Source organism: Mauremys reevesii, linkage group 10, assembly GCF_016161935.1.
Source record: "Mauremys reevesii isolate NIE-2019 linkage group 10, ASM1616193v1, whole genome shotgun sequence".
Taxonomy (NCBI): Eukaryota; Metazoa; Chordata; order Testudines; family Geoemydidae; genus Mauremys; species Mauremys reevesii.
In genome coordinates, this window is record NC_052632.1 from 80,937,114 (window position 1) to 80,964,983 (window position 27,870).

General features: G+C 43.7%; 2 protein-coding genes and 1 long non-coding RNA gene across 10 annotated transcripts in view; 2 read left to right on the forward strand and 1 right to left on the reverse strand.

Annotated features, from left to right (window-relative positions):
• Positions 1-9,178, forward strand: part of LOC120373936 — a 64,672-nt gene extending 55,494 nt beyond the window's left edge. For 5 of the 6 annotated variants that reach the window (XM_039493018.1, XM_039493017.1, XM_039493014.1 and 2 more), the window contains 10 exons: positions 1-185; positions 1,045-1,135; positions 1,590-1,707; positions 2,645-2,838; positions 3,642-3,794; positions 4,651-4,784; positions 5,453-5,589; positions 6,663-6,757; positions 8,092-8,281; positions 8,927-9,178. In XM_039493018.1, coding sequence (XP_039348952.1) covers positions 1-185; positions 1,045-1,135; positions 1,590-1,707; positions 2,645-2,838; positions 3,642-3,794; positions 4,651-4,784; positions 5,453-5,589; positions 6,663-6,757; positions 8,092-8,281; positions 8,927-9,027 — 1,398 coding nt within the window. In that variant the 3' untranslated portion in view covers positions 9,028-9,178. The remainder of the gene's footprint in view (positions 186-1,044; positions 1,136-1,589; positions 1,708-2,644; positions 2,839-3,641; positions 3,795-4,650; positions 4,785-5,452; positions 5,590-6,662; positions 6,758-8,091; positions 8,282-8,926) is intronic. The other variant, XM_039493015.1, reaches the window with a different exon arrangement.
• On the reverse strand, positions 179-11,379 carry LOC120373939. The gene is made up of 3 exons (XR_005585815.1): positions 11,263-11,379; positions 4,789-4,996; positions 179-964 (listed from the first exon to the last, which is right to left on the reverse strand). It is a non-coding gene; the product is annotated as an uncharacterized LOC120373939 (long non-coding RNA).
• Positions 11,376-27,691, forward strand: CIAO3 (cytosolic iron-sulfur assembly component 3). Of its 3 annotated transcripts, none has more exons than XM_039493021.1 (11): positions 11,376-11,507; positions 14,103-14,198; positions 15,053-15,196; positions 15,590-15,722; positions 16,129-16,263; positions 16,724-16,842; positions 18,355-18,484; positions 18,951-19,023; positions 22,283-22,420; positions 23,621-23,778; positions 25,240-27,691. In XM_039493021.1, exons 1-11 carry the CDS (start codon positions 11,442-11,444, stop codon positions 25,476-25,478), a joined length of 1,431 nt encoding a protein of 476 aa, XP_039348955.1. In that variant the 5' UTR covers positions 11,376-11,441; the 3' UTR covers positions 25,479-27,691. The 3 variants fall into 3 exon arrangements, with proteins under 3 accessions (XP_039348955.1, XP_039348956.1, XP_039348957.1); XM_039493022.1 differs by lacking the exon at positions 11,376-11,507 and adding an exon at positions 12,370-12,423; XM_039493023.1 differs by lacking the exon at positions 11,376-11,507 and adding an exon at positions 13,529-13,887.
• The last annotated feature ends 179 nt before the right edge of the window (positions 27,692-27,870 follow it).

Genomic DNA, 27,870 nt, shown 5'->3' on the forward strand with positions numbered 1-27,870 from the left:
GGAACGTCTACCTTATCATCATTTTCAAAGGAAAACCTACAAATTTTAGGCAATCTTTCCTGTGCCCTCAATGGCTCTGACATTGCAAAATCTGACCCGTACATCCTAACAATATTGCAAAGCTGCATGTCGTTCACTGAAGACCAACTGACAGCCATAGAGCAGCAGCTAAAGAACAAATATGGGTATGTCACACATGAAGTCATGTTCTAAACTTTGTTGGTGATGTGTTATGGACTCATTCAGGTTGGATAGGATCTTCTCAGTGGACCACCTTCTCCAGTGGTTCTCAATCTTCTCCACCCCAGGAAACCTCTCTCATCTGGCATATTTAATAATATGGGGAAAAGCAGGGTGGTCACAACCCCCTGAGGACTGCAATCCCTAGGCTGAGAATCCGTGATCTAGTCCATACCCCTGCACTGGGGCAGGATTGATATGTAAGGCATTCCTAATGAATGGGTGTCAAGTCCATCCTTGGATGTCTCAAGTCAGTCTGATTCCAGCATCTCCACTGATATGGCAGCTTGCTTGGTTGCCTATCTGCTGTTATACTAGATAAGTTTTCCAAACGGTGAACCTCAGATGTCCTTGCGACTGCATCTTCTCCTTCTGGCCTCAGTGACTAATGAGAAGAACTGATCCTTCTCCTCCTGAGAACACACCATTGCCTATTTATACACCATCATAATGGCACCTCTCATTCCACCGTTCTCCAGATTAAACATGCCCAGTTTTTCTCAAAGGCTTGGTTCTCCTCTGAACTCTCTCATTTGTCTGTCCCAGACTGACTTCATAGTTTTCGTTGGGTGAGTTCTTTCATTCTTTACAATGGAAGGCAAAGACTCTAATAAACTGAAAGGAATAGTCAGCTCTGCTGATCGATGTGCAGGCATCATCGGGTTTCTGTTACGTCTCTGCAGACGCGTTCCATTGGGCATGAGATGCATTTTAATTTCCCTTCCTGCATTGGGTGATCACATCATTAGCACGAGGATGTTTTGATAAGCTCAGGGCATATACAAAATACTCTTTCCTTCTCAGATCACCTTCAACATGGACAGTCAGCACCCTGACAGACATGGGTATTCTTGCCAGTGCCCTGATGAGCAGCATACTTCAAAGGATCTCAGAGGTACTGTACAGCTATGGAACATCAGCATCATGTCTAGTGTATTTCCAGAGAAGCAGCATGGCCTAATGGATTGAGCATGGGACTAGGCGACAAACTCCTGGGATGTAACCCTGACTCTGACCATGATTTGCTGTAAGACACTGGGCACATCACTTATCCTCTGTGTCTCTGTTCAGTGTTTAACCTACAGGGGTGTTGTGAACTATATAGAGCACATCTGTGCTAAGTATTGGTGTCATTATTAGTGATCTAATACAAGCTGTGAGCTTCATACACCTGTTCCTACAGTTTCTGCACAGTTTTGTGAAGTTACAGAGTAAATGTAGGAATATTGAAATCAGTTTAAAAGAGGATGGATTAGGAAACTGAAAACCATTTCTCCAGACCTACTAAAAACTCCAGTATACCTATCCCAGCAGCTGCCTTTCCATAAAGGTCTTTTCTTCCTACACAGACAGAGAAGACACAATTTTTCCCTGATTTCTTGAGCCAGTTGAAGACCTGGAATAGGAACCAATTCACCTATCTTCTGAAACAGCTTGCAAACCCTCAGCGGCAAAAACGAGCTGCAAGTACGTATTGTATGTGATGTGCCCTGTGTTGGCTGGGTCTCATTTCCTCTAGTCTAATCTCCCTTTCTCCTCTGCTCTCATGTACCACAGCTGCATCTTCCCAGAAGGTGCCAGCTCCTGCTCAGGAGATACACAAGATCTTAGAATGGAATCTGATGCTGTCAATTAACTTCCAGTAAGGTGAAAGGTCAGCACAGGTTACAGCTAAGGGTCTCGCCTCCTTGAGTGGTGTGGAGAAAGTGAATAAGGAAAAGTTATTTACTTGTTCCCATAATATAAGAACTAGGGGCCACCAAATGAAATTAATAGGCGGCAGATTTAAAACAAATAAAAGAAAGTTCAACACACAGCGCACAGTCAACTTGTGGAACTCCTTACCTGAGGAGGTTTTGAAGGCTAGGACTATAACAGGGTTTAAAAGAGAACTAGATAAATTCACTGGGGTTAAGTCCATTAATGGCTATTAGCCAGGATGGGTAGGGAATGGTGTCCCTAGCCTCTGTTTGTCAGAGGATGGAGATGGATGGCAGGGGATGGATCACTTGATCATTGCCTGTTAGGTTCACTCCCTCTGGGGCACCTGGCATTGGCCACTGTTGGTAGACAGGATACTTGGCTGGATGGACCTTTGGTCTGACCCAGAATGGCCATTCTTATGTTCTTATGTTCTTCTGTTATGTTCTTTGTTTCTCCTTCCTCTCTTCCCCCAATGCCTCCAAAAGGCTCCACGTGAATCCTCTGGATGAAAAGGACTGGCCACATCAAAAATGATGTCACAACATATGCTGCTTCCCCCTCCCCAAAGGGATGAATCTACTGCCTTTGCCATGATTCTAGCCCTAAGCTCTCAGAAACGTCATGCTGGGAGATATTTGCACAGAGCCAAATGAAGGCAAAAAGTACACTAGATATTTTAATGCGCTCTCTTTCTCCCAAGCAGCCTGCACAAGAACTCTGTTGACAACAGAAGTGGTGGTGAAGCAGAGAGACCTTCTAGCTTCCAAGTACACATCCAGCAGTGATCTGGATGCTTGCCTGCCTGATGATGTACTGAGAAACAATTTGGAAACTTTGGGGAAGATGGAATTTCAGGCCCCTCTCCTTCACGTGCTAAAGCTGAAACTGGACAAGGTAGCGTAGAATCTGGAACAGGTTGGGTGAGATATGCGGAGGAGGACTTGTTGGGGCAAAAGGGTAATGTTGAAGGATGGCTTTTGAGGGGGTTGGTTGGGTTTTAACTTTTCGATATTGTCAGTTCAGCAACTCTAACAAGGACACTTCCCACATCCACAGCACCTTTCCCGCGAAGCTCTTAGAGCATATTGCGAACATTAATGAATTAAGTCTCATAACACTCCTAGCTTCGTTTCACACTTGGGAACATGAGTGCTCTGAGTGTTTTAGGCCAAATTTTGTAAACTAAACAAATAAATGGCCTGATTTTCTCAGGGAACCTGAGCACTTATAATTTCTTGGAAGTGTATGAGACCCATGTGCTCTTGGCACCTCTGAAAAATCAAGCCACCTACATAGGTGCCAAACATTGAATACCCAAAGTTTCAAAATTTTGGCCAAAAGTCACTCCCTGTATCAGGACCAGGAATAGAATCCGAAAGTCCTGATACCATATCCCCAGCTCTGACCACTCCTTTCCCCTTAAATACTGGTAGGATATTGTGTCAGATTCAGGAATCGGTTCATAAGAAGAAAACAAGAGCCATTAAAAATAAAATACACGACTGTGACTCCTGGTGGTGGATTTGGAAACTTAGGAAGGTGTATCAACTGGATTTTGAATCAATGTCTGTGAATCCTGCACACTTCAGTAGATCTTCTTGTACACATTAGCTTCATATCCATTTGAGAAATGTATGCACTGAAACAACTCAGGCATATGCGGCCTGTCTGCTCACTCTATTTTGTGCTATAAACAGATCTTTGGCACGCTGCCTGAAGACTACCTTCCACTATTAGGAAACATAGCCAGGATGTATACCACAACTGAAATTGCTAACTGGAATATCACTACAGCCGAGACCTTATCAGCCCTATTGACAGGAACATCATGGCAACAGGATCTCCCAAAGGTAAGACACATGCGAGCAAAACATGACAACTGCTGCTAGGACACTAATTAAAAAAATAATCAGTGATTAAAAAGTGGACACTGTTGCTGCCTAAATAATGTGATACCTTCACACACACACAGAGTATATTGTGTGCAGTACTGGACACGGCATCCTACTGAACAGAGATTGTTATTGCCCTGGAAACAGTGATCCTGTTACTTGTCTGGCCCCATCTGGGGAACTGTGTGCAGAGTGAGGGAGGTTATTACATTAGAAATGGTGCAATGTAGGGAAACCAAATGATATCAGGTCTCCAAGATTCTCCAACGTGAGGTTAAAGGAAACAGTCTTATTCTGATTGGAAAAGAAGAGGCCACAAAAGGGAATGTTTCAAAAGTATGAACAGATACCAATACAGTTGATAAAGAAAACTACACTCTCCCATTTTAAATGGAGGCTTTAATCAGAACATTCAGAAATTAAAAGCCACTATGGATCTCAGATACGGATCTTTCAACCATAGGGTGATAAATATGTGGAATCATCTATATTGGAATGTGATGGTAGCAGTGAGTATAAGTGGAGGTCAAGAGGCACCTATAAAAACCTGAGAAAAGGGGATTTAAAATACTGGTGGAAAAGCAGAATTATGGGAATAAACTTGGGACCCAAGGCAGACTTTTCTTTGTCTTAAAATGTCTTGTTGATTTAGCACTTAGTACAAAAGAAATATTTTGATGCGACAGTGGATCAGGTGATAGAGAGGAACATTATTTTAAATTACTTGAATGGGTGTCAGCAACTGCAATTTTAAAATTTAAATTCATGTACTTTTTTAACACTCATCGGTTTACTCTAACTGTCATACCTGCAGGTTACGTCTCTGGTCACTCGGCATCTAGAAGCTAATGGCAATCAGTTAGATGGAACAATGCTCACAATGCTAGCTCCATACATCTGTGCTTTGGAAGATACTCGGATAAAAGCAATCAGCAGTGAGGCCATCAGGTACCTTTGTGACTCTTTTAACCACTAGACACATTCGGGGTAAGTGGGTTCTGTTTCTTTCTTTCTTCCTTTAATAGCAGATCAAGAAATCTACACTGAGGTCTTGCTTCTTTGTAGCTCGGACTGGGCGAGAGCTCAGGAGGATTCGTTGGTGTTGTACAAATTCTGCTAGTCTCCTTCTGACAGTCACAAGCCCCGGGGGGGCTCACCAGCTGTTTGGGGAGAGGGAGAAAGGCAGGGCATTATGCAGCCTCTTTCATAGAATCACAGAATCATAGAATCTCAGGGTTGGAAGGGACCTCAGGAGGTCATCTAGTCCAACCCCCTGCTCAAAGCAGGCCCAAACCCAAGTTTGGTCCCCTATCTAGGACCCCAAGTTTCTTTTGCTGTGCCATTACAACAGCCCTGCGAGGCAGGGCAATACTGTTCTCCCCATTGTGAAGGGGCACCGACAGCCTGAGTGACTTGCCCAAGGTTATACAAGGTGTCTGTGGCAAAGCTGGGAATTAAACCTGGGCCTCCTACGTGCAGGTTTGCGCCCTAACCACTGGGCCAGCCTTCCTCTCCTGGGGTTTTGTCGGGGTGTATTCCACCCAACTATGCACATGCCGATTGCTCAAACTGTTGACAAATACAAAAGGTACATCTCTAAAACACTTCCTCTCCAGAGAGACCAGCAGGCCCATGAATACCTCGCTGTGTTCTCAGCGCCAGAAGAATCTCCTCTATAGCCAGCTGAGAGCTGCTTACGAGGAGAACCAGAGCTCTCCAGACGCCTACTACCAGCTGCTGAAGGCTGCCATTGGTGAGTCCCACGGTTGATGCTGGCAGGGCTGAAAGAGGCAGGTCTGCAGTTGCTCAGTGTGCCCTGTTAGGGGGCTGAGAGACTCCAGCTCGGGCCTTTGCCAGCTGGGGCAGTGCAGGCATGTCTACATAGCAAAGAAAAACCCACAGCGCTGAGTCCCAGAGCCCAGGGCAATTGACTCCAGTTCGCTGGGCCTGGAGGGCTAAACATAGCAGCAGAGACGTTACCACTCAGGCTGCAGCCCGGGCTCGAGACCCTCTCCCCTTGCTGGGTTTCAGAGTCCGGGCTCCAGCCCACACCAAACCGTCTACACTGCTGTTTATAGCCCCACAGCCCAAGTCCCGCGCGTCTATGTCAACTGACCTGGGCTCTGAGGCTCAGCACCACAGGTGTTTCTTTGCAGTGTAGCAGTACCCGGGGGGAGAAGGAAGGAGAGTCTAGCCGCTATGGAGACCTCTTCAGCCACCTTGAGAGCAGCACATAGGGGAGGGATGAGATAGGTCAGGCCTTACCACATAAGGACCACTTGTGGAGGGGGGAATAAATAGAAGCTGGAGGAGGAATACCTGCTGGCTCTGAAAGGAACCACCCCGCCACCTACTACCATCTGCGCCTCTGGGAAAAAAATGTGATTAAGAATTGCGGTCAGCAATGTGACTGACTACCATCATCATCACAGGCAATTGCATCCATCAGGAAATATAGAGAATATCGGGTCTGTCCCTATAAAATCAGGACATCTGGTCACCCCTAGTTGCCTCGCGTTTTCTTAGGAGACGGGTCAAATTTTCAAAGTGACTGGGGGAGTTTGGAGCATGTAGGCCTGTGTTCATTCACCATGGTGGTGTGTGCAAACTAGGCACTTGCGTGGGAACAGGGGTTTCTAAGTGCCCATTCAGAAGTGGCTGAGTGTTGTTTATTTGCCAGTAATATACAGGGGTAAGCCTAGATGATCTGGTGGGCCTGTCAGGCCTGAAACTATATGACTCTATGGTTCAATGACACAAAATGTGATGGGAAGGTTTTGTGGGATCTTGGCAGCTAGACACAGCTTCTGCTTTTCTTCGTTAAAGGCGGAGCCCCAACCAAGGATCTGATCAAATTTGCTTCTGGTTATCCTGTCATGGACGTAGCCACATTTACAGCCCTCAACCCAGATGAAGTCCAGGTGCGTGGCACTTTCCATCGTGAATAGCAATTAATCCATCAGCACTGCCTGCTCTGCCAGTGCTTTTTCCTGGGAGAACAGAAATGTCACTCCTGATCCAGCAGTTTTTCGGCAAGACTCCCATTGACTGCAACAGAAAAGCAGTGATTGAAATGAATCTTTCCTAGATTTCAGGACTGGGGACTAAGTAGGCCCCATTGTCAGATGTGGCTACATAGCAACTGCCAGTCTGGATCAGACCCACAGTCCGTCTAGCCCAGTGTCCTGTCTCCAACAGGGGGTCAGCACCAGATGCTTCAGAGGAAGATGTACGAACGCCATAGCAGGAAGATGTGGGGTAGCCTGCCCCCAACATTAGGTCTCATCCTGTTCTCTAATAGTCAGAGAGCCGCTTAAGCCCTGAAGCATGAAGTTTAACATCCCTTCCAAAATGTTGTTCCCGTTAATGATGACAATTCTGGATATTCTTAGCTATATTAATGTCCAACCCCTTTTTAAATCTTGCTCATTTCTTGGCCTCAAGGACATTCTGCTGCAATGAGCTCCGCTGTCTAATTACACAGTGTGTGGAAAAAGTATTTCCTTTTCTGTCTCCAGAAGAAAGGAGCGGTTTTTATGCCCTCAGTCATTCTCATCATCCTTCTCTAAGTCTCCTAGGGTAGCATGAACTCCTTGCACACTGACATTTTCCAGTCAGCTATCTTTTTGCTTATCTGGATATACTGTGCACATTGTGTGTATATTGCCATCGCCAGAGGATTAGACAAGAACCCCAGACAGATCTCTTATTTAAACCTGTTAGCTGCCTTGAGCTGTAGGTATCTTGGTTTGGTTTTCAATTTTAAACCAACAGATTATTTGATCAGTTTTGCATTTAAATGCAGAAATAATATAAAACTGCAGTAGTCAAAAATCAGTCAAGGCACGCTGATGGTTTAATTAACCCACTACATGGCTCAGCTGTTCTCTGCCTACAGGAAGGCCAGAATTGGCTCAATGAAGGGTCGAGATTTTGGCGCATTGACAGAGCAGCGTGGTGGCACAGGAGTGAAGGACAAAACAGACTAAGTCAGAGTAGTCTCCCACACAGGGGTGCTGCAGGTGTTTTGGTAGTGAGGAGCACTGGAGTAGCAGGGATATTGTAGGGAGGAAGTGAGATGCATTAGCAGATCCGTAGGTAGGGAGTGCAGAACTAGGCTGGGTAGAGGGACATTGGCAGAGCAGAGCAAGAAACCTTAGCTGATGTTGTCAGTCTGCCATTATGTAACTTTTCTGTAAGCAGCTTGGAATTATTTCACATTAATGTACCTATTTTTATTTCTTTTCTGCTGTAGAAATTAAGCGCTCAAAATCTGAAAGATTTGCTAGGAGCTAATCTCCCAGAGCTGAACAATTTAGCTGATGACCCTGTGGTGAAAGCTTGGACCCAGGCACGCAACCAATCAGAGGTGAATTCTTTAGGACTCCTTCTTGTAGCAGGACTCCAGGACAAGCCACCTAACGGTTTTATAGATTTTCCATCAGGTAAGTGAATTCACAACAAAAGAGCCAAGGGTACTGGTGAAATATATGGCTCAAAAAGCTATTCACTGAGCTGTGCCTAATGCTGATAAATAAAAGTGCACCTGTGATGCAGATGCATATCACAGGCTTACCTTTCATATAGTTCCACTGTACAAAATAGAAGATTACCCTTAACTGGGATTAATTCACCAAAGGCAGATTCTCTCATACATCCAGTTCAGTTTGTAGGGCAGAGTACTAGGTTATGATATGAGAGATGTTAGGGTCCTGATCTTGCAATGGGGTCTGCTCATTGTAGGATCAGGGCTTTAAATATTAGTTTGTTGAAAATATTGTAGGAATCAGAGATTGAAAAGCCCTATTGGATCATATCTAGTCTATCACACAGTCAGCAGGATTGTCCCATACCATATTTTCCAGTGGTTTGCAGGTCTAGTTTTAAAATGACTCACATGGTTTTCACCCCCTTCCTTGGAAATCTATTTTACATCTCAGTAGATCTCACTATTAGAATGTTTTTTCAAATGGTGGTTATGGAACACACATTAGGAAGTAGGGCAGTTATATTAAAGCCTTGAATTGAAGGGATTTATTGCCTGCAAAGATGCAGCAGAACTGATACAATTTTTTAAATTCTTCTTTCAGCACCTCATATACCCGGAAGAGCAACGACATATGCAAAAGACCACATGTTCCAGCTTTTCTATTGCATGCTTTTCCCCTTGGTGTTAACTGCTTTCTTGTAGGCTGTATCACTATTTGCCAAATATTAAATAGTAATATTCTTGGGGTAGAAGGGGGAATTACAATGATTGATCTAATTGGCATGGTTACATTCAATTTATATATGTTCCAATGTTCTTAAATGAACAAAATATAAAGAAGTGGAGCATTTAATTTCTGTTTGATAATACATTATCCCATTACCCTACCCCTGAGGGGTTTGTGAAATTTTACAGGTGTTTCTTGGGGGAAAATTCCCTAATGGCAGACAGGGCTGTCCCTAGGGCCCCCGGGCAGCACGGGGCCAGCAGCCCGGAGCCTCTGGACTTCCAAGAGCTAAGCAGATCAAAACCAGCATCTCTATCACATTGAGGAGATTTAAACTTCAAGACTCCTTAGAAGAAATGGAAAGGGAGGTGGATATTTTTTGCTGTTTTTAAAATGAAATAGGCAGCTAGGATTGTTTTTTAAATTATTATGAACAAGTTTAAGCCTTGTTGTAACATGCGTTGTTTGCCTGGACTGCTCAGGACCCGAATGCTTGTGTAGGAGGAACTCTTTGAATTGGCTTCTTAAATCCCTTCCTGCTGTTTCACATCTGATACTCCTTGAGGAAACATAGGAGCCTTGTCTTATAACAGGCTTATTCAAAGAGATACAAGCTATGAAACTGAGAGCTTGTTGCCGTTTTCATAATGTAATAAAATACTGGAATGATAAATAATAATTAATAATAGGGTGTAATAAGCATGTCATAAAAACAAATGTTATATTTCCAAGATCACGGCTTTTACAATTTATACTCAGGTAAAGGAGAAAATCCCTGGAAATATTCATTTTTAGGAGGGGGTTCACGAGAGACTTGACATTTTAGTGAAAGGGGTTCACAGGTTGTTAAGGTTTGGGAACCACTGCCCTACCATCATCACAGTCAGCACTGCTGTTGGTAAAATGCTTAAATAAATGCAAAATATATGCCTAATCCTGTAAACTTCATTAGGACTATTGACAGTTATAAGCACTACCCACAACAGTGTTTTCAGAATCAGGTCCTAAATAATTATAATTCAGTGTCGTTATTCTTCGCACACTAAAGACCATTAGTAATACATGTTATTTTTCAGCCATCTGTGTTTATCACTAATATTTAGCACCTTTTATCAAAGCATTTTCACAAGCATTACTTTAAAAAAAGTAATGTCTCGTCAATGCAAAGAGGAACATCTGAACAAATATGAGTTCTCTATCATTAGATATCATGCTAGGTTCTCTGTAGGGCCCCATCTGTCTTTCTACACAGAAGGCTTAAAACAGTATGGTTTGAAGATCTTCTAGTCAAAAAGACCCACATTCTAAACCTGGTTCTACCATGGACTCAGTGTGTGGCCTTGGGAAGTTGTTTCACCTTTCTGTGCCTTGCTTTCCCCATAATGGAAATAATCTCTACTTCCTGGGGACACGGTGGGAATTATTTTTTGTCCAGCGCTTTGAACACATAAGATGCCATAACTGCTAAGATTTATAGGAGGCCCCACCCACACATGGAACACTCTCAGAATTGGCTCCATTGTCCATTTTATGCCCATAAAACATTTCAGTAGCAAATGTAGTGACCATGGTTTATCTAGCATTAAGTGTTCCAACTGCAGAGCAGCATTCCCTCGGGATGGCCCATGAGAGATATTCAAACTTTTCATCCCAGTGATTTTGAGGGAAAACTTTCTAGCAGCGCAGGGGGCAAGAACATCAGCTAAATAAAAATGCTCCAAACAACAGGGGCAAACCCCTGTCATGCTGCCACTTTTTACAAGGTAAGGGGTTGCTTAGCAGCCTGTGTTTGGTCTCTCTGTATCTAGGCAATCAGCTCTGTCCTGCAGCCTGTAACTCAACAAACGTGCGACGTGCCACCCAACAGACGGGTGCCCCCGCCATGACCGGCAGGCAGCCGCAGGAGACAGCCCATGCCCCAGGCTGCCCCCAGGCTGCTTTAATCAGGGTGACCAGATGCCCCAATTTTATAGGGGCAGTTCCAATTTTGGGGTCTCTCTCTTATATAGGCTCCAATTACCCCCTACCCCCATCCCAATGTTTCACAGGTGCTGTGTGGTCACCCCAGCTACTTACCCCCCCCCCCCAATAACCCTGGCGAGGCAGGGGTTAAACACCCCAAGCCGGCCACCGCCTCGCTACTGGCCTACCCCTCCCCACCCACACTCCGTTCAAACAGCAGAGAGGCGACACGCGCATGCGCGCACTACCTTTTTTTAAAAGACGGTGACAGACGCCGGCGCATGCGCAAATCTCCTTTTGGGCTATTGAGGCTTCCGTCCACCACGGTTTCCGGCAGCGTGAGAACGCTTTTTACGGCAGCGTGGCTTCTCGCTGTTACACCCCACGCCGTCGCTGCCGCTGCTTGCTTTCCGGCAGCGTGGCCGGAATGGCGTCTCACTTCAGCGGGGTGCTGCAGCTGGCTGATCTGGATGATTATATCGGGCCCTCGCAGGTGGGGAGCGCGTTGGTTGGCTGCCTGCCAAGGGGCGCGAGGGCGGGGGAGGCTCCGCACGGCACGGGGGTGCCTGGGGGGGCGGGGCTGTGAGGAGGCAGTTGAGGGGTCACCCCGGGGGCCGGGGATAGGGGTTGCCTAGGGGATTTGGGGTCCCGGCCGGGGTCGGAGCGTCCTCCCGGGGATGAGGGATTGAGGGTCCCCCACTGGGGCCGGGGGTATAATAGGGGATTGGGAGGTCTCCCGGGGGGTTGCCCAGGGCATTGGGGGTCCCCCACGGGGGATGGGCATAATAGGGGATTGGGGGTCCCCCGGGAATGGGGAGTTGCCTAGGGGATTGGGGGGTCCCCCTGGGGGGTAATAGGGGATTGGGGGGTCCCCCTGGGGATGGGGTCGGCTGGGGGGTCCCCCTGGGGGGATAATAGGGGATTGGGGGGTCCCCCTGGGGATGGGGTCGGCTGGGGTCCCCTGGGGATAATAGGATTGGGGTCCCCTGGGGATGGGGTTGGCTGGGGGATCCCCCTGGGGGATAATAGGTTATTGGGGGGTCCCCCTGGGGATGGGGTCGGCTGGGGGGTCCCCCTTGGGGGATAATAGGTTATTGGGGGGTCCCCCTGGGGATGGGGTTGGCTGGGGGGTCCCCCTGGGGGATAATAGGGGATTGGGGGGTCCCCCGGGGGATGGGGTTGGCTGGGGGATCCCCCTGGGGGATAATAGGGGATTGGGGGGTCCCTCTGGGGATGGGGTCAGCTGGGGGGTCCCCCTGGGGGGATAATAGGGAATTGGGGGATGGGGTTGGCTGGGGGGTCCCCCTGGGGGATAATAGGTGATTGGGGGTCGGGGGGTCTCTGCAGAGTGAGGGAGTGGAGGGGGTTGAATGGTGGTGTCCCCTCTTCTCAGTTCCTGCTCCTGTCAGGTGAATGCTTGGGTAGATCCCTCAGGGAGCCCTTGGGGCAGGGCCCCTGTCCCTTCTCCCTGCTCCCAGCCCATGCCAGGGTCTCCTGGGCTGGGTATCCCCAGGTGGGGGGACTTCTAGGGGCTTCCCTGGCCTGGTGGCCACTGGGTCTTTGCCTTGCCCTGCCCTTCAACTCCACTCCAAAGAGGTGGTGCCCATGCTGCCTGCTCATGGTTGGCCTCACATAGGTTGTTTTCTGGTAGATTTGAAATCAGTTTTCTGCTTCAATGGGCTGTGGATGCCCGTGTGTCTCTCCTTTCCTGTTCTGAGCGCCTAGGGTGGAAGGCGCTATTGACGTGCACGGTTGTTATTACATTTCTCCTCTAACACGTCCAGAAAAGGGATTGTTTCCTTTACTGCTGAAGTGCAGCCACCTCTAGAATAGAGCACGGAGGCTGAGTAACAGTTTGTAACACCACCACACAACTAGTGGAAACATTCTCATATTGAAAAACCTGCTTCTGCACTTCTAGGACAGCTGGAAAACAAATTGAGATAAAATCTTCCAAGATTTTTTTTTTTAATTCTTACAAGGGCTCCTGTAATATTACCCTTAAAGTGTAAATTATGGACTACAATAGAATATCATTTTGTAAATAGTATCCTCCAAACAGATGGAACCAATAAAAGGAGAGCTGATATAGGAGAGCAGAAAAGACGTCAGTCAGCATCCAACACAAAGTAGTTGCAGTATGGAGGGAATGGAAAGTGGCAGGAACAGAGGTGAGCTTTGCTGTCATTTGGAAATCAGACAAATAGGAAAGCAAGACTGGAGAGAGTTGCTAACAGAGCAGCACAAGTGAGGAGAGGACATAGAACCCTGGGGCTAGAAGTGGGGAGTAAGTCCATGGATAGGTTTGATTGATTTAGATTCAATGAGCTTAACTGGGACATCAGAGTGATTTTTGTCCTCCCTGCAATAGGAGCATTCTGAACCCCCCTAAATTCAGAGCAGAGATTTTTAGAAGCAGGATTTACAGTAATCAAGATGGAAAAAGGATTTTGGTAAAGTGAGGATGATTTAAGGTCAGGATGAATTCTGGCAAGGCTGCTAGCCAGACTTCTAGACAAGGGAGGTGTGGGTGCACAAACAGTGCAACTCGTGCAAAGTATAAAAACACCCTCAGGACTTCAGTCACTGAACTCTACACACTAAACGGAAACAGTCCATATAAAGTCATCTGCTTGCCCTCAACATCAAATGAAATTTCATTGGCAATAGCCACATGTTGAATGTAATGACCACGCCTCCTGTCTACTAAAACTCACAATGAAGAATGCCTGAGAGATTCTGGAAAGGACAGAACTTTGCAGTCATCTCTTTTGAGCAAGACCTCTTTAAATCTGAGTGTGTCACACTGGCAGCAAAATTGTTCTGTAGTTTTGGTGATGATGTTGGAAAAGTGTTCATTCTGTAAAAATGGGGTAAGCAGATTTTGTATGTTTGATTTTTTTGCTTGACTCCTTGTTAGTTACAGGAATTATAAGATTGCCCATTAAACAAAGAATCCAGTGCAGCTTAAACCAGAGATAAGAAGTTTACACTCTGTCCAGTTTCAATTAGTCTTTTCCTCTCCTCTCCTGCCTCTTTCATATTTAAAGGTTCCTCTCCTTAATTTTTGACTTTATTTCTGTTTTAGGATTGTGTAAAGCCAATAAAAGTTGAAAAGAAATCTGGAAAAACAGCAGCCAAGATCCGAATTGAAGATGATGGGAGTTATTTTCAAATCAGTCAGGTAAGAATGTTTTCCCCTTGTAATCATTGTTTAGAAAACCCATAAATTACCTTATTATTCTGCACATAAGTATGTTACAACTATTAAATATATGATATCCAGTGATTGCAAAAGTGATAACAATGTAGAACACTCAGTCTGAGATGATGCCTGTTGTCACTGTTACTCATTTGAAAGAGTGGGAGTGGGTACTCAATTAAAATAGATGGGATTAGCTGCTGGTAATTTATTTTATTTTTCGTTCTGATTCTTTAAAAGATATTTGTAAAGTGGCTTGTCGTGTAATGGCATAACCTTTGGAACTAGCTGATGATAGAATCGAAACCAACAGAGTTGTAATGAACTATTTTCATAGTTGCAAAAGTAGAATGACAGCAATTTGGAGGTTAAGTGAGCTGGGAGCATTGTAGAAATGATGTTCTCCGCTTCAGGGGTAGGGTGTACTTCCTACACAAACTTGGGATGCTGCTCTTTCAAGAGAGCTTGATGTCTGTGTTGAGTTGAAGATGGAGGCTGCTGCATTACTGGTGTCTGTTAAGGAAGGTGCACAGAGGTATGATTGTGCCCTAGAGCAGCCATCATTTAGTGGGTGAAAGTAGCGTTTGCCATGAGGTTAAGGCTATCACTACCCTGCTGCTCAGGCTATGATTCTGGTTTCTGATTTTCGGTTTGGTCTGACTGAAGAGTGATGTTGGGTGATGGGCCCCCCAAAAACAAAATCATTGAAAACTGACTTAGTTCAAACATTTTGGCAAAATTCTCTTAGTACTATGTAGCAGGTTGTCTTTGACATGTTCTGCATATGGATCTCTGATTCCTATGGCTAGGACTGGCTCTAATCTGTTTCTTTCTAGGATGGAGGAGCACAAAAGCTTGAAAAGGCTAAAATTACCCTGAATGATTGTTTAGCTTGTAGTGGCTGCATCACATCCGCAGAAAGCGTGTTAATCACTCAGCAGAGCCATGAAGAGCTCTACAAAGTGTTAAGTTACAATAAGGTAGGTGATACTCAACTGATGCAGTAGCCAGCAGATAGGCTCAAGAATTTGAAAACCATTGATTGCTGAAGCACAGGTAAAATAATATATAAGAAGATCGTCTGTATCCAGATTAGTCTTCAAGAACCAAAAGGTATTGTAGGACATCCACAGCACAACATGTTTATCTGTTCCTCTGAATTTAAAAAATTATCAGATTAAGTTTGTGAAAGGATCATAATATTTCTTACAGTAATCTCTTGATTTGGAAGTGCAACATCTTCCCCCACTGGATCATACTTTAAAAAGAAAACATTGCGACCGTGGACAAGTACCTTCTAAATTACTAACAGATCAAAGATGCTATATCTTAACTGTTCAGGAAATGATAATATTCCACTTCTTATTTTTCAGACTGCAGCTCCTAATCAACAGAAGCTAGTTATAGTTTCCGTTTCACCACAATCCAGAGCATCACTAGCTGCAAGATTTAAGATGACGCCTCTAGAAACGGCAAAGAAATTGACAGCATTCTTAAAAAATTTAGGCAAGCTTGTTACCTTTTGGTAATCGCAGATGAAATTTTGGGGTATAGCTTACTAACATTCCAAGTGCAACTTCTGTTTAGGTCTGTAGAAGCTGCATGAATAAACTTCCAAGTGCCTGTTTAAAAAATCATAACATGAATGGGAATTCAGACCTCTGTTACTTTGATGGCATATTAAAATCAATGTGAGGAAAAGGATCCTAAAGCACTCCATCAATTCACTTTCCTCATCCAGTTTTTCTATTAGCCTGTCTTATTATGTACTAGGAAACTGTTCTGTTTCCAATTACAGCAGTTTATAAATATGTAAAAATACCAGGCTTTAACCTATCTGGGCTGCAATTTTGTGTTGTAGTTTGTGGCATTTGTCAATTTTTGGTGGCTTTAATATCTCTATGCTATCTAGGTGTGCACTATGTGTTTGATACAACTTTCTCAAGAAACTTCAGCTTGTTGGAGAGCCAACGAGAGTTTGTACGACGCTTTCAAAGGCAAACTGAAGATAAAAAGGCTTTGCCCATGCTGGCCTCTGCCTGTCCAGGTATATTGTAAAATAGTTAAATGGCTATAGAAGTGGTCAGATAATGTGGCAGACTAACTGCACACCGAAAAAGTTAATGGCTAAAACCATGTGTAAGTGAGACTTGCTTTTGGTGCCATGAAGTTCTCTTTTAAGGTCTGTTAACATTCCGTTCCACTTAGACAGGGACTACTGTGCTGTGAGGATATTATAAATGTCTTCAGTGGTCTAATAAAGAAAGACACTTGTTCCTGAATATGATTACATGAACTGTGGAAGTTCTTACCCATAGTGGTACAGATGTTTAAGTGCACTGTTACTTTGCGAAGCTAGTCTTGTCCCAGAATCTGGTTGGTAAGAGCTATTCTTATACTGTGTGCCGAAGAGAGGCTGAAAATGGTTGTTATTGGCTGGCAGTAAGGCTGATTCTGAAGCCACTGAAAGTCTGTGCATTGATTAATTATACTTCATCTTTTCACAGGTTGGATCTGCTATGCAGAGAAAACTCATGGAAGTTTTGTTATTCCTTACATTAGTACCACTAAGTCCCCACAGCAGGTCATGGGCTCCTTGATCAAGGGTCACTTTGCCAAACAGCAGGTAAGGCTTTACATGGACCATGCTTAACAGGAAACTGTAGAAATTAGATCTTGAGCTGTGTTTAAAACATTGTTAAAGACAGTGTATGAAATAGGGTTGATTTACAGATATGAAAATCTTGTAGATCACTAGCCAGTCAGCCTGTCTATCATCTCACTTTAATTTGATGAGAAAGTTGGGCCACGTCTACACTACCCGCCGGATCGGCGGGTAGTAATCCATCTATCAGGGATCAATTTATCGCATCTCATCTAGACGCAATAAATCAATCCCTGAATCGATGCCCGTACTCCACCTCGGCAGGAGGAGTAAGTGGAGTTGACGGGGGAGCCGCGGCGGTTGACTCGCCGCCGTGAGGACGGCCAGGTAAGTGGAACTAAGATACTTCAACTTCAGCTACGTGAATAGCGTAGCTGAAGTTGCGTATCTTAGATCGATCCCCCCCAGTGTAGACCAGCCCTTAGAGTTGGAGAGAGAATGTTAAGATCAGACTCAAGCCACCAGGTGTCTCCTTTGCCTCCCTTCTGATACTTGGTCTTAGACCACCCCCCGCCCTTCAGCTGCCCTGCTCTTTTCCTGCAAGTGCCTATTGGGAGCAGAGTTTCAGGTTTGGCATTGAAAAGGTCAGTTAAAACCTTTATCCGTTACTCAACAAATCCAGAAGAATTGGATTTGTCACATCCCTCCTACCATCCTATTTGCTTTTCTGGTGGGTTTTTTCCCTATATAAAAGCAAACTACTACCATGATCTTATACAGAGCTTGAATTCATGTTTACATGCAGATAGTCTCTTGCTAAAAAATTATGTGCTTTTCCCCAGCTTGATGTTTTTATTTCAGTTTGATTTAATTCTGTTCTATCATTGTTGCCTCTGGAATTCCTCCAAATGTCACTTTGATGTCTAAAGATTGGTGTCACTCTTATAGCCAAATGTTGAGTCCACCAAGAAACTTTAAACATGGCAGTAGCAATGCTCATGCATAATCAATGAACATTGGTTTTAACACTTTGTTGAATAAACTCAGACATCTGGCAACTACTCAGAGCATTTGACAAGAGATACTGAAACAATGGCCTTGATTCAACAACTTGTTTCCTTGGTCCCTGGGAGCTTCTTGGATTGTGATGAACTTCAGCTAATTTCCTGGAGTAATTGTTGCAGAATATAAATTGTCATGGGTCTGAGTCTGGCCTGAGGCAATGGATACGAAACACATCTGACTACTCATGTAATTACGGACTCTTAACTGACTAAATCTGCCAGGATCGTCTGGCTTAATAGAGGAAACAAACCAAAAAAAAAATTAAAGTGTGCTACAGAGATAGTTACTCTATTATTCTTTCCTGCACAATTGGGAAGGAATAGAAAGTATTAATTCAGGTACTGAAAATTGTTAGCAGCAAAAGAGATTTCTAGCAGCACAATTGGCTTTTAGCTGCTCCACTCCTACCTGTGCCTTAATTAAATTAATTAATAGCAGTTAGGGCAACTGTACAAATTTTTTTTGCAGCATTTTTCACCTGACCAGACCTACCATGTGACAGTAATGCCCTGTTATGACAAAAAACTAGAAGCTTCAAGACCAGACTTCTTCAGCCAAGAGTACCAAACTCGTGAGGTTGACTGTGTAATTACTACGGGTAAGGGAACCTGAGGTGCTCCATTGGTTCTTATGATATAAGGTAGTAGCTGCTGATCCTAAAAGAATGCTCTGAAATGCCATGTAGACTATGCTATCTAGCTTCACCTCACTTGTCCTCTGATCCACAGATATGCCGTAGACTAGAGTGCTTTGTAAAATATGCTTTCATGACCTCTTATCTGTTCTGTCAGTAATTTTGCATTTTAACACTTGGTTTTCTAGGATATTAGCCAATGAAAACTTGTCTACTTGGAATGTTTTTTTGCATTCACCTTTGAGCCTTCTGGGTTCAGACTGCTTTCCTGCAAAGCATCTCCAATTGCCACACAATAGAAGTGAAATAAGTTAAGAAATAGTCAGTAGGGGACAATTGGCATTAATTACATTTGTGGATTTAGGCTTTCATACTAGTGAACATTTTTCTTTACCCTAAAAGAGAACACACACCGGTGTTTCTGTTTCAGGAGAAGTTCTACGATTGTTGGAACAAAAGGGAGTCTCTCTGTCAGATGTGGACTCGGCTCCTTTGGATACCATGTAAGAACAAATGATCTCCCTTAAACGTTTACTGAAATACTCTCACAGCCGGGTTCTACAGCAGAATTTGCCCCTTCCACAAATGATTTAACACTACAAAAGTTGCAGATATTTGCATCTTTTTACATCTTACTCAGATATTTGCTGTTGTCTAACTGATTTTGAATCTGTTAAGAACAATAGTGCATCATCAACTGCCCTGTGCAATCTGCAAGATCAGGTTAGTAAGCATTTTAAGAGACTCTGAAGTCAACTGTCTACTGTAGACTTATTTTCATAGCCCAACCGTTAAGAGCTGTTTTTCTCTAAAGCAGCAGAAGTGGATGAATTCACTTAGTAAGATTGTTAGTGACATCATTGTTCTGCACTTTTCTGTCCAATCTTTATTACTTCATGTAGCGAACATTCACACTGTAACTGTTTTTAGAGACATTACACCAAGCACAAATTTAGAAACTAATGAGCAAATGGAAAAATGAAATAGTCTAGAATGGAGAATATAATATGATAATACAGAAATGTACAGGTCTGCTGTGTTTAGTTTTTAGTACTGTATGTATTCCAGTGCTAAAGAACAAATGAGAAAATATCAAAGTAATTTCAGCTAGTCTCTAGGCATTCTCTTATTCAATAAAAGCATATTGAACATGTGCAAAGCAGATGAGACTGTTTAATTGCTTTAACTGAAAAGTAACTTGGCTAAATGCCAACTGCATGGAAAGCTAAGTGACTACAAGAATTTGGAGGATTTAGAAATCAGATGTTTTATTCATCTAAATTGGCATTAGCTGCAGTATTCCATAGCACATTAAACTAAAAGGATGTGTTTTCATCAGTGCGTGGAAAGTGACTTTGCAGTACTTTGATACGTTAATAAAACTGAAGTGTTACAAATTCAGTATTTCCCTAGAAGCTGTAAGAGAAGAAAATAGATGTACATGGCCCAGTAGGCTAGTGTACAAGATTTTGCCTCATGGTTAGAGCATGTGTCAGTATAATAATGCCTGCATCTGTAACTTTCACTCCATGCATCTGAAGAAGTGAGTTTTTTGCCCAAATAAATCTGTTAGTCTTTAAGGTGCCACCAGACCCCTTGTTGTTTTTATCATTAACATTTCCATAGCAGCAAACAAAATCTCTAACTCTTTGATAAAATCTTTTGGCTAACTTATTAGAAGTGCTTGTTTTAATGTTATGTCTCATGTTTAGTGATGATAATGCTCCTCTCTAATCTTCTGCGATCCTTACCCTACTCAGTAAATTGACTGGTCATAAACAGCACGTATTCCACAGAATTTGGAGGATTAACATAAGCAGTCAAATGGCTGTTGTTCCATTTATTCCTTTGGTATGTGGAAAAGGCCACTAAGAGGTTATTAAATTTGGCAGCAAGAATGATATAAGTGCCAAAAATCCTTGTGCGTTTGCTGGTATTACTGCTTGCCTTAGCCAGCGATGGGGCTTACTGTCGGACTCCTTTTCACAGAGCAGCAGTACGTGAAGCTGGACACACTGAAACATTTATTAATGAATCACAGTTCCTGTAAACAAGAATTGAGTTAAAAATAGCCTCTGAAGCTGATTACAGGGTGAAATATTGTCTCACAATTCTAAGGCTGCAATTTTTATCTGCAAGTGGCAACATCTTAGATCTGACTGAAATCCCAGGTGTTTTCCCTTCTGCTGCTCACAGCTGCAGAATGCAAGTGTCACACTCTCTGATGAAAAAAGAACAAGGAGTACTTGTGGTGATACAGACTGACACAGCTACCACTCTGAAAACTGTTTGAGTGGGTAAAAACACCTAAACATCTCCTGATTATCCTCTCATAACAAAAGCCATTGTTGTGGGTTGCTATTCTCAAGAAGCATTACAGTGACCTTCCAAATAGACAGCTGTGCCTTGTCAGATTACTGGAATTGTTTGAGGTGTTTGACCCTTGGCTTTTCTTGGCATTATTTAGGCCATATAAACACAAGTATTCCCCTTTAGCTTGCAGGCTTCTAGGAAAGACTGAGCTAAAGTTCAAGAGGTTTGGCCTTTGTTCTTTCTGGCTTCCTAGAAGTTCTGTGGTTAGGGGTATGGAAACCAGCTGGCCAGGATTGATAACTGAGGCCATTTCCCCTCCCAGCTATCCCAGTTGTACTGGAACATCTGCTATGTAAATGCTTTTGGGCTAAGTCCCGATTCCTGGGTCTGAAGTGGATTCATTGAGGCTGTTCTATTGGCATTTCCCCGTTATTGGAGAGAAGCGCATAAGTTGCAAAACTACTTTCAATTAAAAACAAAATTTAGCAGTAGGGTTGCTGGTTATTCTGCAGGGTGAGTTTAACACTCATCAATGGCATTATCATCAAAACCAATAGCCTGGATCCTCCAGAAATGGAAATCATAGAATATCAGGGTTGGAAGGGACCATTTAGTCCAACCCCCTGCTCAAAGCAGGGCCAATCCCCAGACAGATTTTTGCCCCAGATCCCTAAGTGGCCCCCTCAAGGATTGAACTCACAATTCTGGGTTTAGCAGGGTAATGCTCAAACCACTGAGCCATCCCTCCCCTCCCCTCCAATGAGCTATGAAGTGGAAGACCTGTTTAAATGCCTAGGTGTGATCGGTGCTCTAGAAATTCCTAAGGTAGACATGTTTGAAGGCAATTTCTATTGGATGGGCTCTCTAAGACTGTACGGTCATGTAAAGCTAAACCCTGCAACTAGTCTCCTTTTTTTAATTGGAAACTTCAGTTTAACCATTATAGAAGCAGAAAAGTAACAAGTCTGAGCAAAATTCCTTAATGTTCAAATAGACACTTGTAGGGGGGATTAGCAAAGATGTTAGAGTTTAAGGCTTAAACACTCTGATAACAATGACACAGTGAAAGTTACTGGGAGATGGTATGTTTGACTTGGAACAAATTTTCCTTTTTAAAAGTTGGATCAAGCCCATACCTGACAGTGTAGGGTTAAATTTACATAGCCCTGAAATTATCACTAGTCAATACCGGGCAGTTCATAGCTATCGGACAGGAAGTTGGTCTCAAGGAACTAAATTTCAGCTGGCTACGTATTACTTCCACATTCCTTCTTGTGCATGGTGAAGTAATTCTGTTTCAAGAGGGGAAAAGGGCTTTTTTTACTAGTGGTCTGAAACTACTTCACCGTCGCTGAAATCAGTTTCTCAGTGTCAATGGATGTAGCACTGGGTATCCTATTTTATAAGCAGGTGCAAAGAGGGGCCTTCTTTTTCTTCCCTTTCCCCTAGGTTTAGCAGCGTTTCAGAAGAGGAGCTCCTTGGCCATTCTGGTGGCGGTTCTGGTGGCTATTTGGAACACATATACAAGTATGCAGCAAAAGAACTGTTTGGGATTCAAGTGGATGAAGTTCAATACAAACCTTTAAAGTAAGGAATTGAAACTATGTTGCAACGTGCTGTATTTCACTGCAGTTCTGTGTATACTCTTCTCCTGCCGGTAATCAAAGAGCAGTCTTCAGTGTTAAACATTTTACAGCAAGCCCTGGCAATTGGCTCCCTACCCCCCGCAATCTGTGCAGCCTTTTCCCTGGGTGCCTTCTTGACCCCTTCCCCATCACCCACATAGGGTTCTGCAGTGTAGAGTTCCCCACTGTTAAGCTGCAGAAAACATTTAGAGCAACCTGGCAGCTGACGCTCTCATGGAAATGAGGGAGCCCTTCACCTGTCATCAGACACGAAAATAGATGTGTTGGGATTTTAATTCCTCTTCCCTAATTGTGTTAATTAGTGGTTAGATTAGAAGACTAGGTGTCAGGACTCCTGGGTTGTATTTCCAACTTTGCCACCCAGTTGCTGAGAGACCTTGAGCAAGTCACTTAAATCTCTCTGTGCCTCACTTTAAAATGAAACTCCTGCCTGCCTCCCAGGTGTGTGTATAATGTATCATTTGTAGGGCCCTATAGAAGTACATACTAACATGGGGATTTTTATGTCCAGACACAGATGCTCTTCAGCAGATCAAAGCCTAACAGCAAGGTGGTCATCTAGGGTGCATGCACCTGAGGGTTGCTAAGAGGAATCCATGCACAAGTTGTTCTCGTATTTCCCAGCCGCCATGTGCAGTGCATGGCTGTTTAGCCAGGGAGCAGCACAGCTGGCCTGATTTGAGCTGCCGAGTGTGCCAGTTGTCTGACTGAGCGAGACTGGAGAGTTCGGAGCTCGACATTGAGAAGTGTACAAGCATCCGTTCGGGGGAAATGGTTTCCATAGCACACTGTGTTTCTAATTTTGTAGTTACTTGCGTTGTAACTCTTCTGTTCCTACTAAAGACACCAATAATTGATGTTGACCAGCGTGACATCTGCATTATGTGGACATAAAAATGTTCATCTTTACACACTTTTCCTTTTGTATTTGAGGTAGAATTGGGGTTTAGGTCCCTAATTTAACTAGATTTATGGAGGATAGTTTCTTCCCCAAGAACTCTTGTCCTCTGCTGCCTCAAAGGACAGTTTCTTTATTTGAATAATCTTCTGCGTAAAACTTAAATTTGCTCTCTAGTATTCAGTCAAGTGCCAAATAGAGAATTAATTTAGACGAACGATTTTGCCTGATTTTATTCCCTAGAAACAAGGATTTCCAGGAAGTGACACTAGAAAAGGATGGCATAGTCCTGCTGCAGTTTGCCTTGGCTTATGGATTTCGAAACATACAGAACTTAGTGCAAAAACTGAAACGAGGAAAATCACCTTATCACTATGTTGAAGTCATGGCTTGCCCATCAGGTAAGGCTCCACAGGGACTTTTGCTGGTAAGTCAAGGTTTGCTGTAAGACTTTTTAGGGTTTCTGAAGTTCTGAGAGCTGGACTGAAGCCTTCATGTCTGTCTGTGTGTCTGAAAGCTACAGGCTGTGTGTTAGTGTTTTGTTAAGTCAGGTGTGCTGGTTTTGTGTTTTAAGTGTAGCAGTCAACAATTCTGTAGCAATTACTTTATAGTCATGATTGAAACTGTGCATGTCAAAACTGGGTGCAATTCTTAATTAACAATTCAGCTTTTAAAAACCTCCTCACTGCCCTGCCCCAGCTTTGTAAACCCAAGTGCTTCCAAAGCCATGCAGAAGTGAAAGTTCTGCTCTTCAGCTAGCTTAGAGACTGAGGGTGCTCCGTTCCAATGAGCTAGAAACAGTTTGCCCACTTCTCTCAATCTTTCTCCCTTCAACTCGGTCAGTGATGTGCATCGTGAAGGCAGAAAAGGTAATTGAACAACTCCTTCCATTTGGCTGATGGGAGGTAGAGCCATATTCTCAGCTCAAGAGTTACACTATCCCCTTGAGAGGACTGCAGGGTGTGAGAAATAGAAGGAGTAACAGGTAGAAAAAATTCTTAGACTTCTTAGAAAGTGTTAAATAGATTCCCTTACCTTTCTGGTGTAGCCAGTGCTGCTGCCTCTTCTGCTTGGATCCATGGGCAATTGAATTTAGCCAGCCAGTTATATTAGGAAAACCCCATCCCTCTGGGGTAAGAGTCCAAAGCAAACACTGGCTCTGACTAGCCATTCTTCACCCTCTCTGGGCCTCAGTTGCTCCTCTAGGGTCCATGTAATCTTTACCTAGTAGCAGTGTTCCCCAGCACTGAAGAATTGGTTGCGTGGTCCAAACTAGGCATTATGCAGCTGACTGTGATAGCTCTGGTTTCAGGCACACTGCTCCCCCTCATTTGCAGTCCCTGGCTTCTTCCCAGGACCCCTCCCAGCTGCTTTCTTCAGTCATCCACCACTCTTGCAAACTCCCCCTCCCAGTCCTCCTGTTTATGGAGAGGGCAGGACTTTCCATCTCCTTCCTTCAATTGAGACTAAACGGCTATTTCTACTTTGCTCTAAGCATGGTCCTTTTCCAGGCTGTCTGAAGGAGAGCCACAAGTTCCTGCTCCCTCTCCAACTTCCCTTCTCTCTCTGAGGAACAGGAAGTCCTAGTTCCCTGACCTTTTATCAGCATGCATTGCTGTCCATTCTGAACTAGGACTGGCCCACAGCCGACCAATAGGCTCCTTTATAGGGCTTGTGGGTCCCACCATGTTACAGTATTTGATTTCATTCCCCACTTATCTGTGTTTTCATTGATGAAGTCTTATGTTGCTAGTGTCAGTTGTAGATTGAGGTAATTGGTTTGTATTAGTTGCTTTTAATTGCTCTTAAAGTTTTATTAAAGCATTTCCACATCCACAGTCATGTTCTCGTGTTGCACCTAGGCTGTTTAAACGGAGGTGGTCAGATCAGAGCAGAAGGTGAATCCAGCAAGGATTTGCTTCAGCAAGTTGAGAAGTTGTATGAATCTGTTAAGACTGAAATTCCAGAGAGGAACCGCACTGTACAAGAACTGTATGAACAGTGGCTGGGTGGTACAAACTCAGAAAAAGCTGGAACAACGTTGCACACGGCATACCATGCAGTGGAGAAAATGAACTCTGGATTTAATATCAAATGGTGAAGATGTATGATGCACTTGTATTTCTACAGAGACTGTAAATCTGAGAGACAGGAGGTACACTTACTCGGTGCCCTGTTAAGTCATCTGTCATTTTAAAGTCTTCAGAAGCCAACATGTGCACTGAAATTCTAGGATACCATGACTGGATGAACACAATTTATACATAGAAAATGTCCTGCAGCTAAAAGATAATGTGTAGACACTCTGGTACTGCTAATGAGTTCCTATAGCTTCTAAGTCTATTTAAATAAAAACAGATGCTGACTTGGGATGTGAAATATGTCCCTTTAAAAGAGGCAGTCTATAGTAGCCACCACCCCACCTTTATGGCCCCAACCCTGCATTCCTTTTCACACACCCCGTCACACTGGAGTCAGTCAATGCATTTAAGGTACACAGAGAATCCAGGACTGACTCGGGTCAACTGTGACATTATTCGGCTGTTCTTGATAAGTCAAAATTTTACCAGTCCTGTACCTGAACAACACATCTGCTATATTTCCACAGCATGGAGTTCTAGGGCTGTGACTCTTAGGGTAAGTCTATACTTACCACACGGGTCAACGCGGAGAGTTCAACTTCTCGGAGTTCGAACTATCGCGTCTTGAACTCCCCACGTGCTCTGGTCGACCTTGGAGCCACAGACTTCGATCCCGTGGCGTCTGGACAGCTATTCGCGTAGCTGAAGTTGTGTACCTTAGTTCGACACCCCCCCCCCCCCCTTAGTGTAGACCAGGCCTTATGACATCATGTTCCAGTTAGAGCTGGGTTAATTGGGCCATGGTACTCCATTTCCTGCTCCTGGAGTCTAGCTGTGACATCTTTGCCTGTATTTCAAGTAAGCTGACGGTTTTATAGGCATGGATGGAAGCAGCTTACAAGGCCCTGAGTGTAAAGTTTAAGACTTTTATTACCTGCTGAACTCTGATCTGAATGAATGGGCAGAAAAACCTGTCATCAGTTTTTTCATGTAAATAGTCTACAGCTGCCTCTGTGAATTAATATCTCAGTAGCAGAGTTCACTAGTGGATGCTACCTGACACTCAGATGAAGCCAGTGATATTCATACAGTATGTTCCACACCAGGGTGAAACAGGCACTTTTCATTTCTGAATGACACAAGGTACTCAGCATAATTGTACCTGAATGGGGCCTCTGGCTGCTACTGTAATACAAATACTAAGACCAGAATATTAAGCCTGGTAGAGCAGAGAAGAATCGAGGGCAGTAACTTACCAGAAGGAATATCATGGTAGTGAGTATAAAGTCTCTTTGTATTTAACACAAGCCCCAACACATCTTAAGCAAAATTACTGGTCTACTTGCCTTGGAACACGTGGGTTCTGGTTTGTTTGTTAGAAACATGCACCTTAAATGAGCTGATTTTGCTTATGGGCATTCTGAGAACTCTTCATGTTAAACAGGGTAAACACCTTTTTATTTCATTTGAGCTCACTGTGAATTTCTAATTTCCTACTAGATTTCTTTACTTAGTATGGGCTAAGAATTCTTTGACCCTCACTTAACAATAGCTTAAGGGATACTGTCAGGTTTGAAAAAATTAAAATAGTTCCAGGTACTGTACCTGCCACCCTTTGTGGGTTTACAATCACATGTTCCCATATTTAAAAATGCTTCCCCCCCGCCGCTGGGTATGAGACCCACAGAGCAAAAGGAAGGTAACTGACTCTAGAGAAAGTGCTGTGAAGTGCACACAATGTAGAAATTCTCTTCCAGTGAATCGTTTTACATATTACTTTCACCCATACTATACAGACCTTATAGGGACACTAGTTTAAAGTCCCACACAAAACACAACAGACCTTCCTGTCGCTTTTTGGTTAAACCCTGACCAACAAATTGGGTTTCTTTTGATAGCTTTTAAGCAGCAAACTACACTCCAATCTAAGCCAGGCCTTGAGAAGCTGTTAGAAATCCTCCTTGAGGGAGCTTAGGCTCTGGGCCTACAACTGCTTTATGCACATAGTTAACTTTATGCATCCAAGTAGTCCCATTGAAGTCAATAGGAGTACTTGGGTGTTTAAATGTTAAGCATGCAGATGTGGAGGAGAGGAGCACTACACTTTTTGTAAAAACAAATGTTTTATATGCAACTTAAATTTTGTTTACTTACAATGCTTTGATGAAGCCCGTATCTTTTGCATGCCTGGGTTCCTGCCTTTCAAATAAGATGACATGGGCCTAATGCAGAATAGGGATAATTAGGTAGCCGGGAGAAAGATGCCATTTCACTTATCTTCTAGCAAAGCAGAAGTTGACTGGCCTTTTGGTGGGACAATGTATAATATTTAAAAATCTCAAACTCCTCCCCATTTCAAATCACTGAAGTATTCATGCTGACATGTTTCTATTTGTTAGTTTTGGTTCTAAT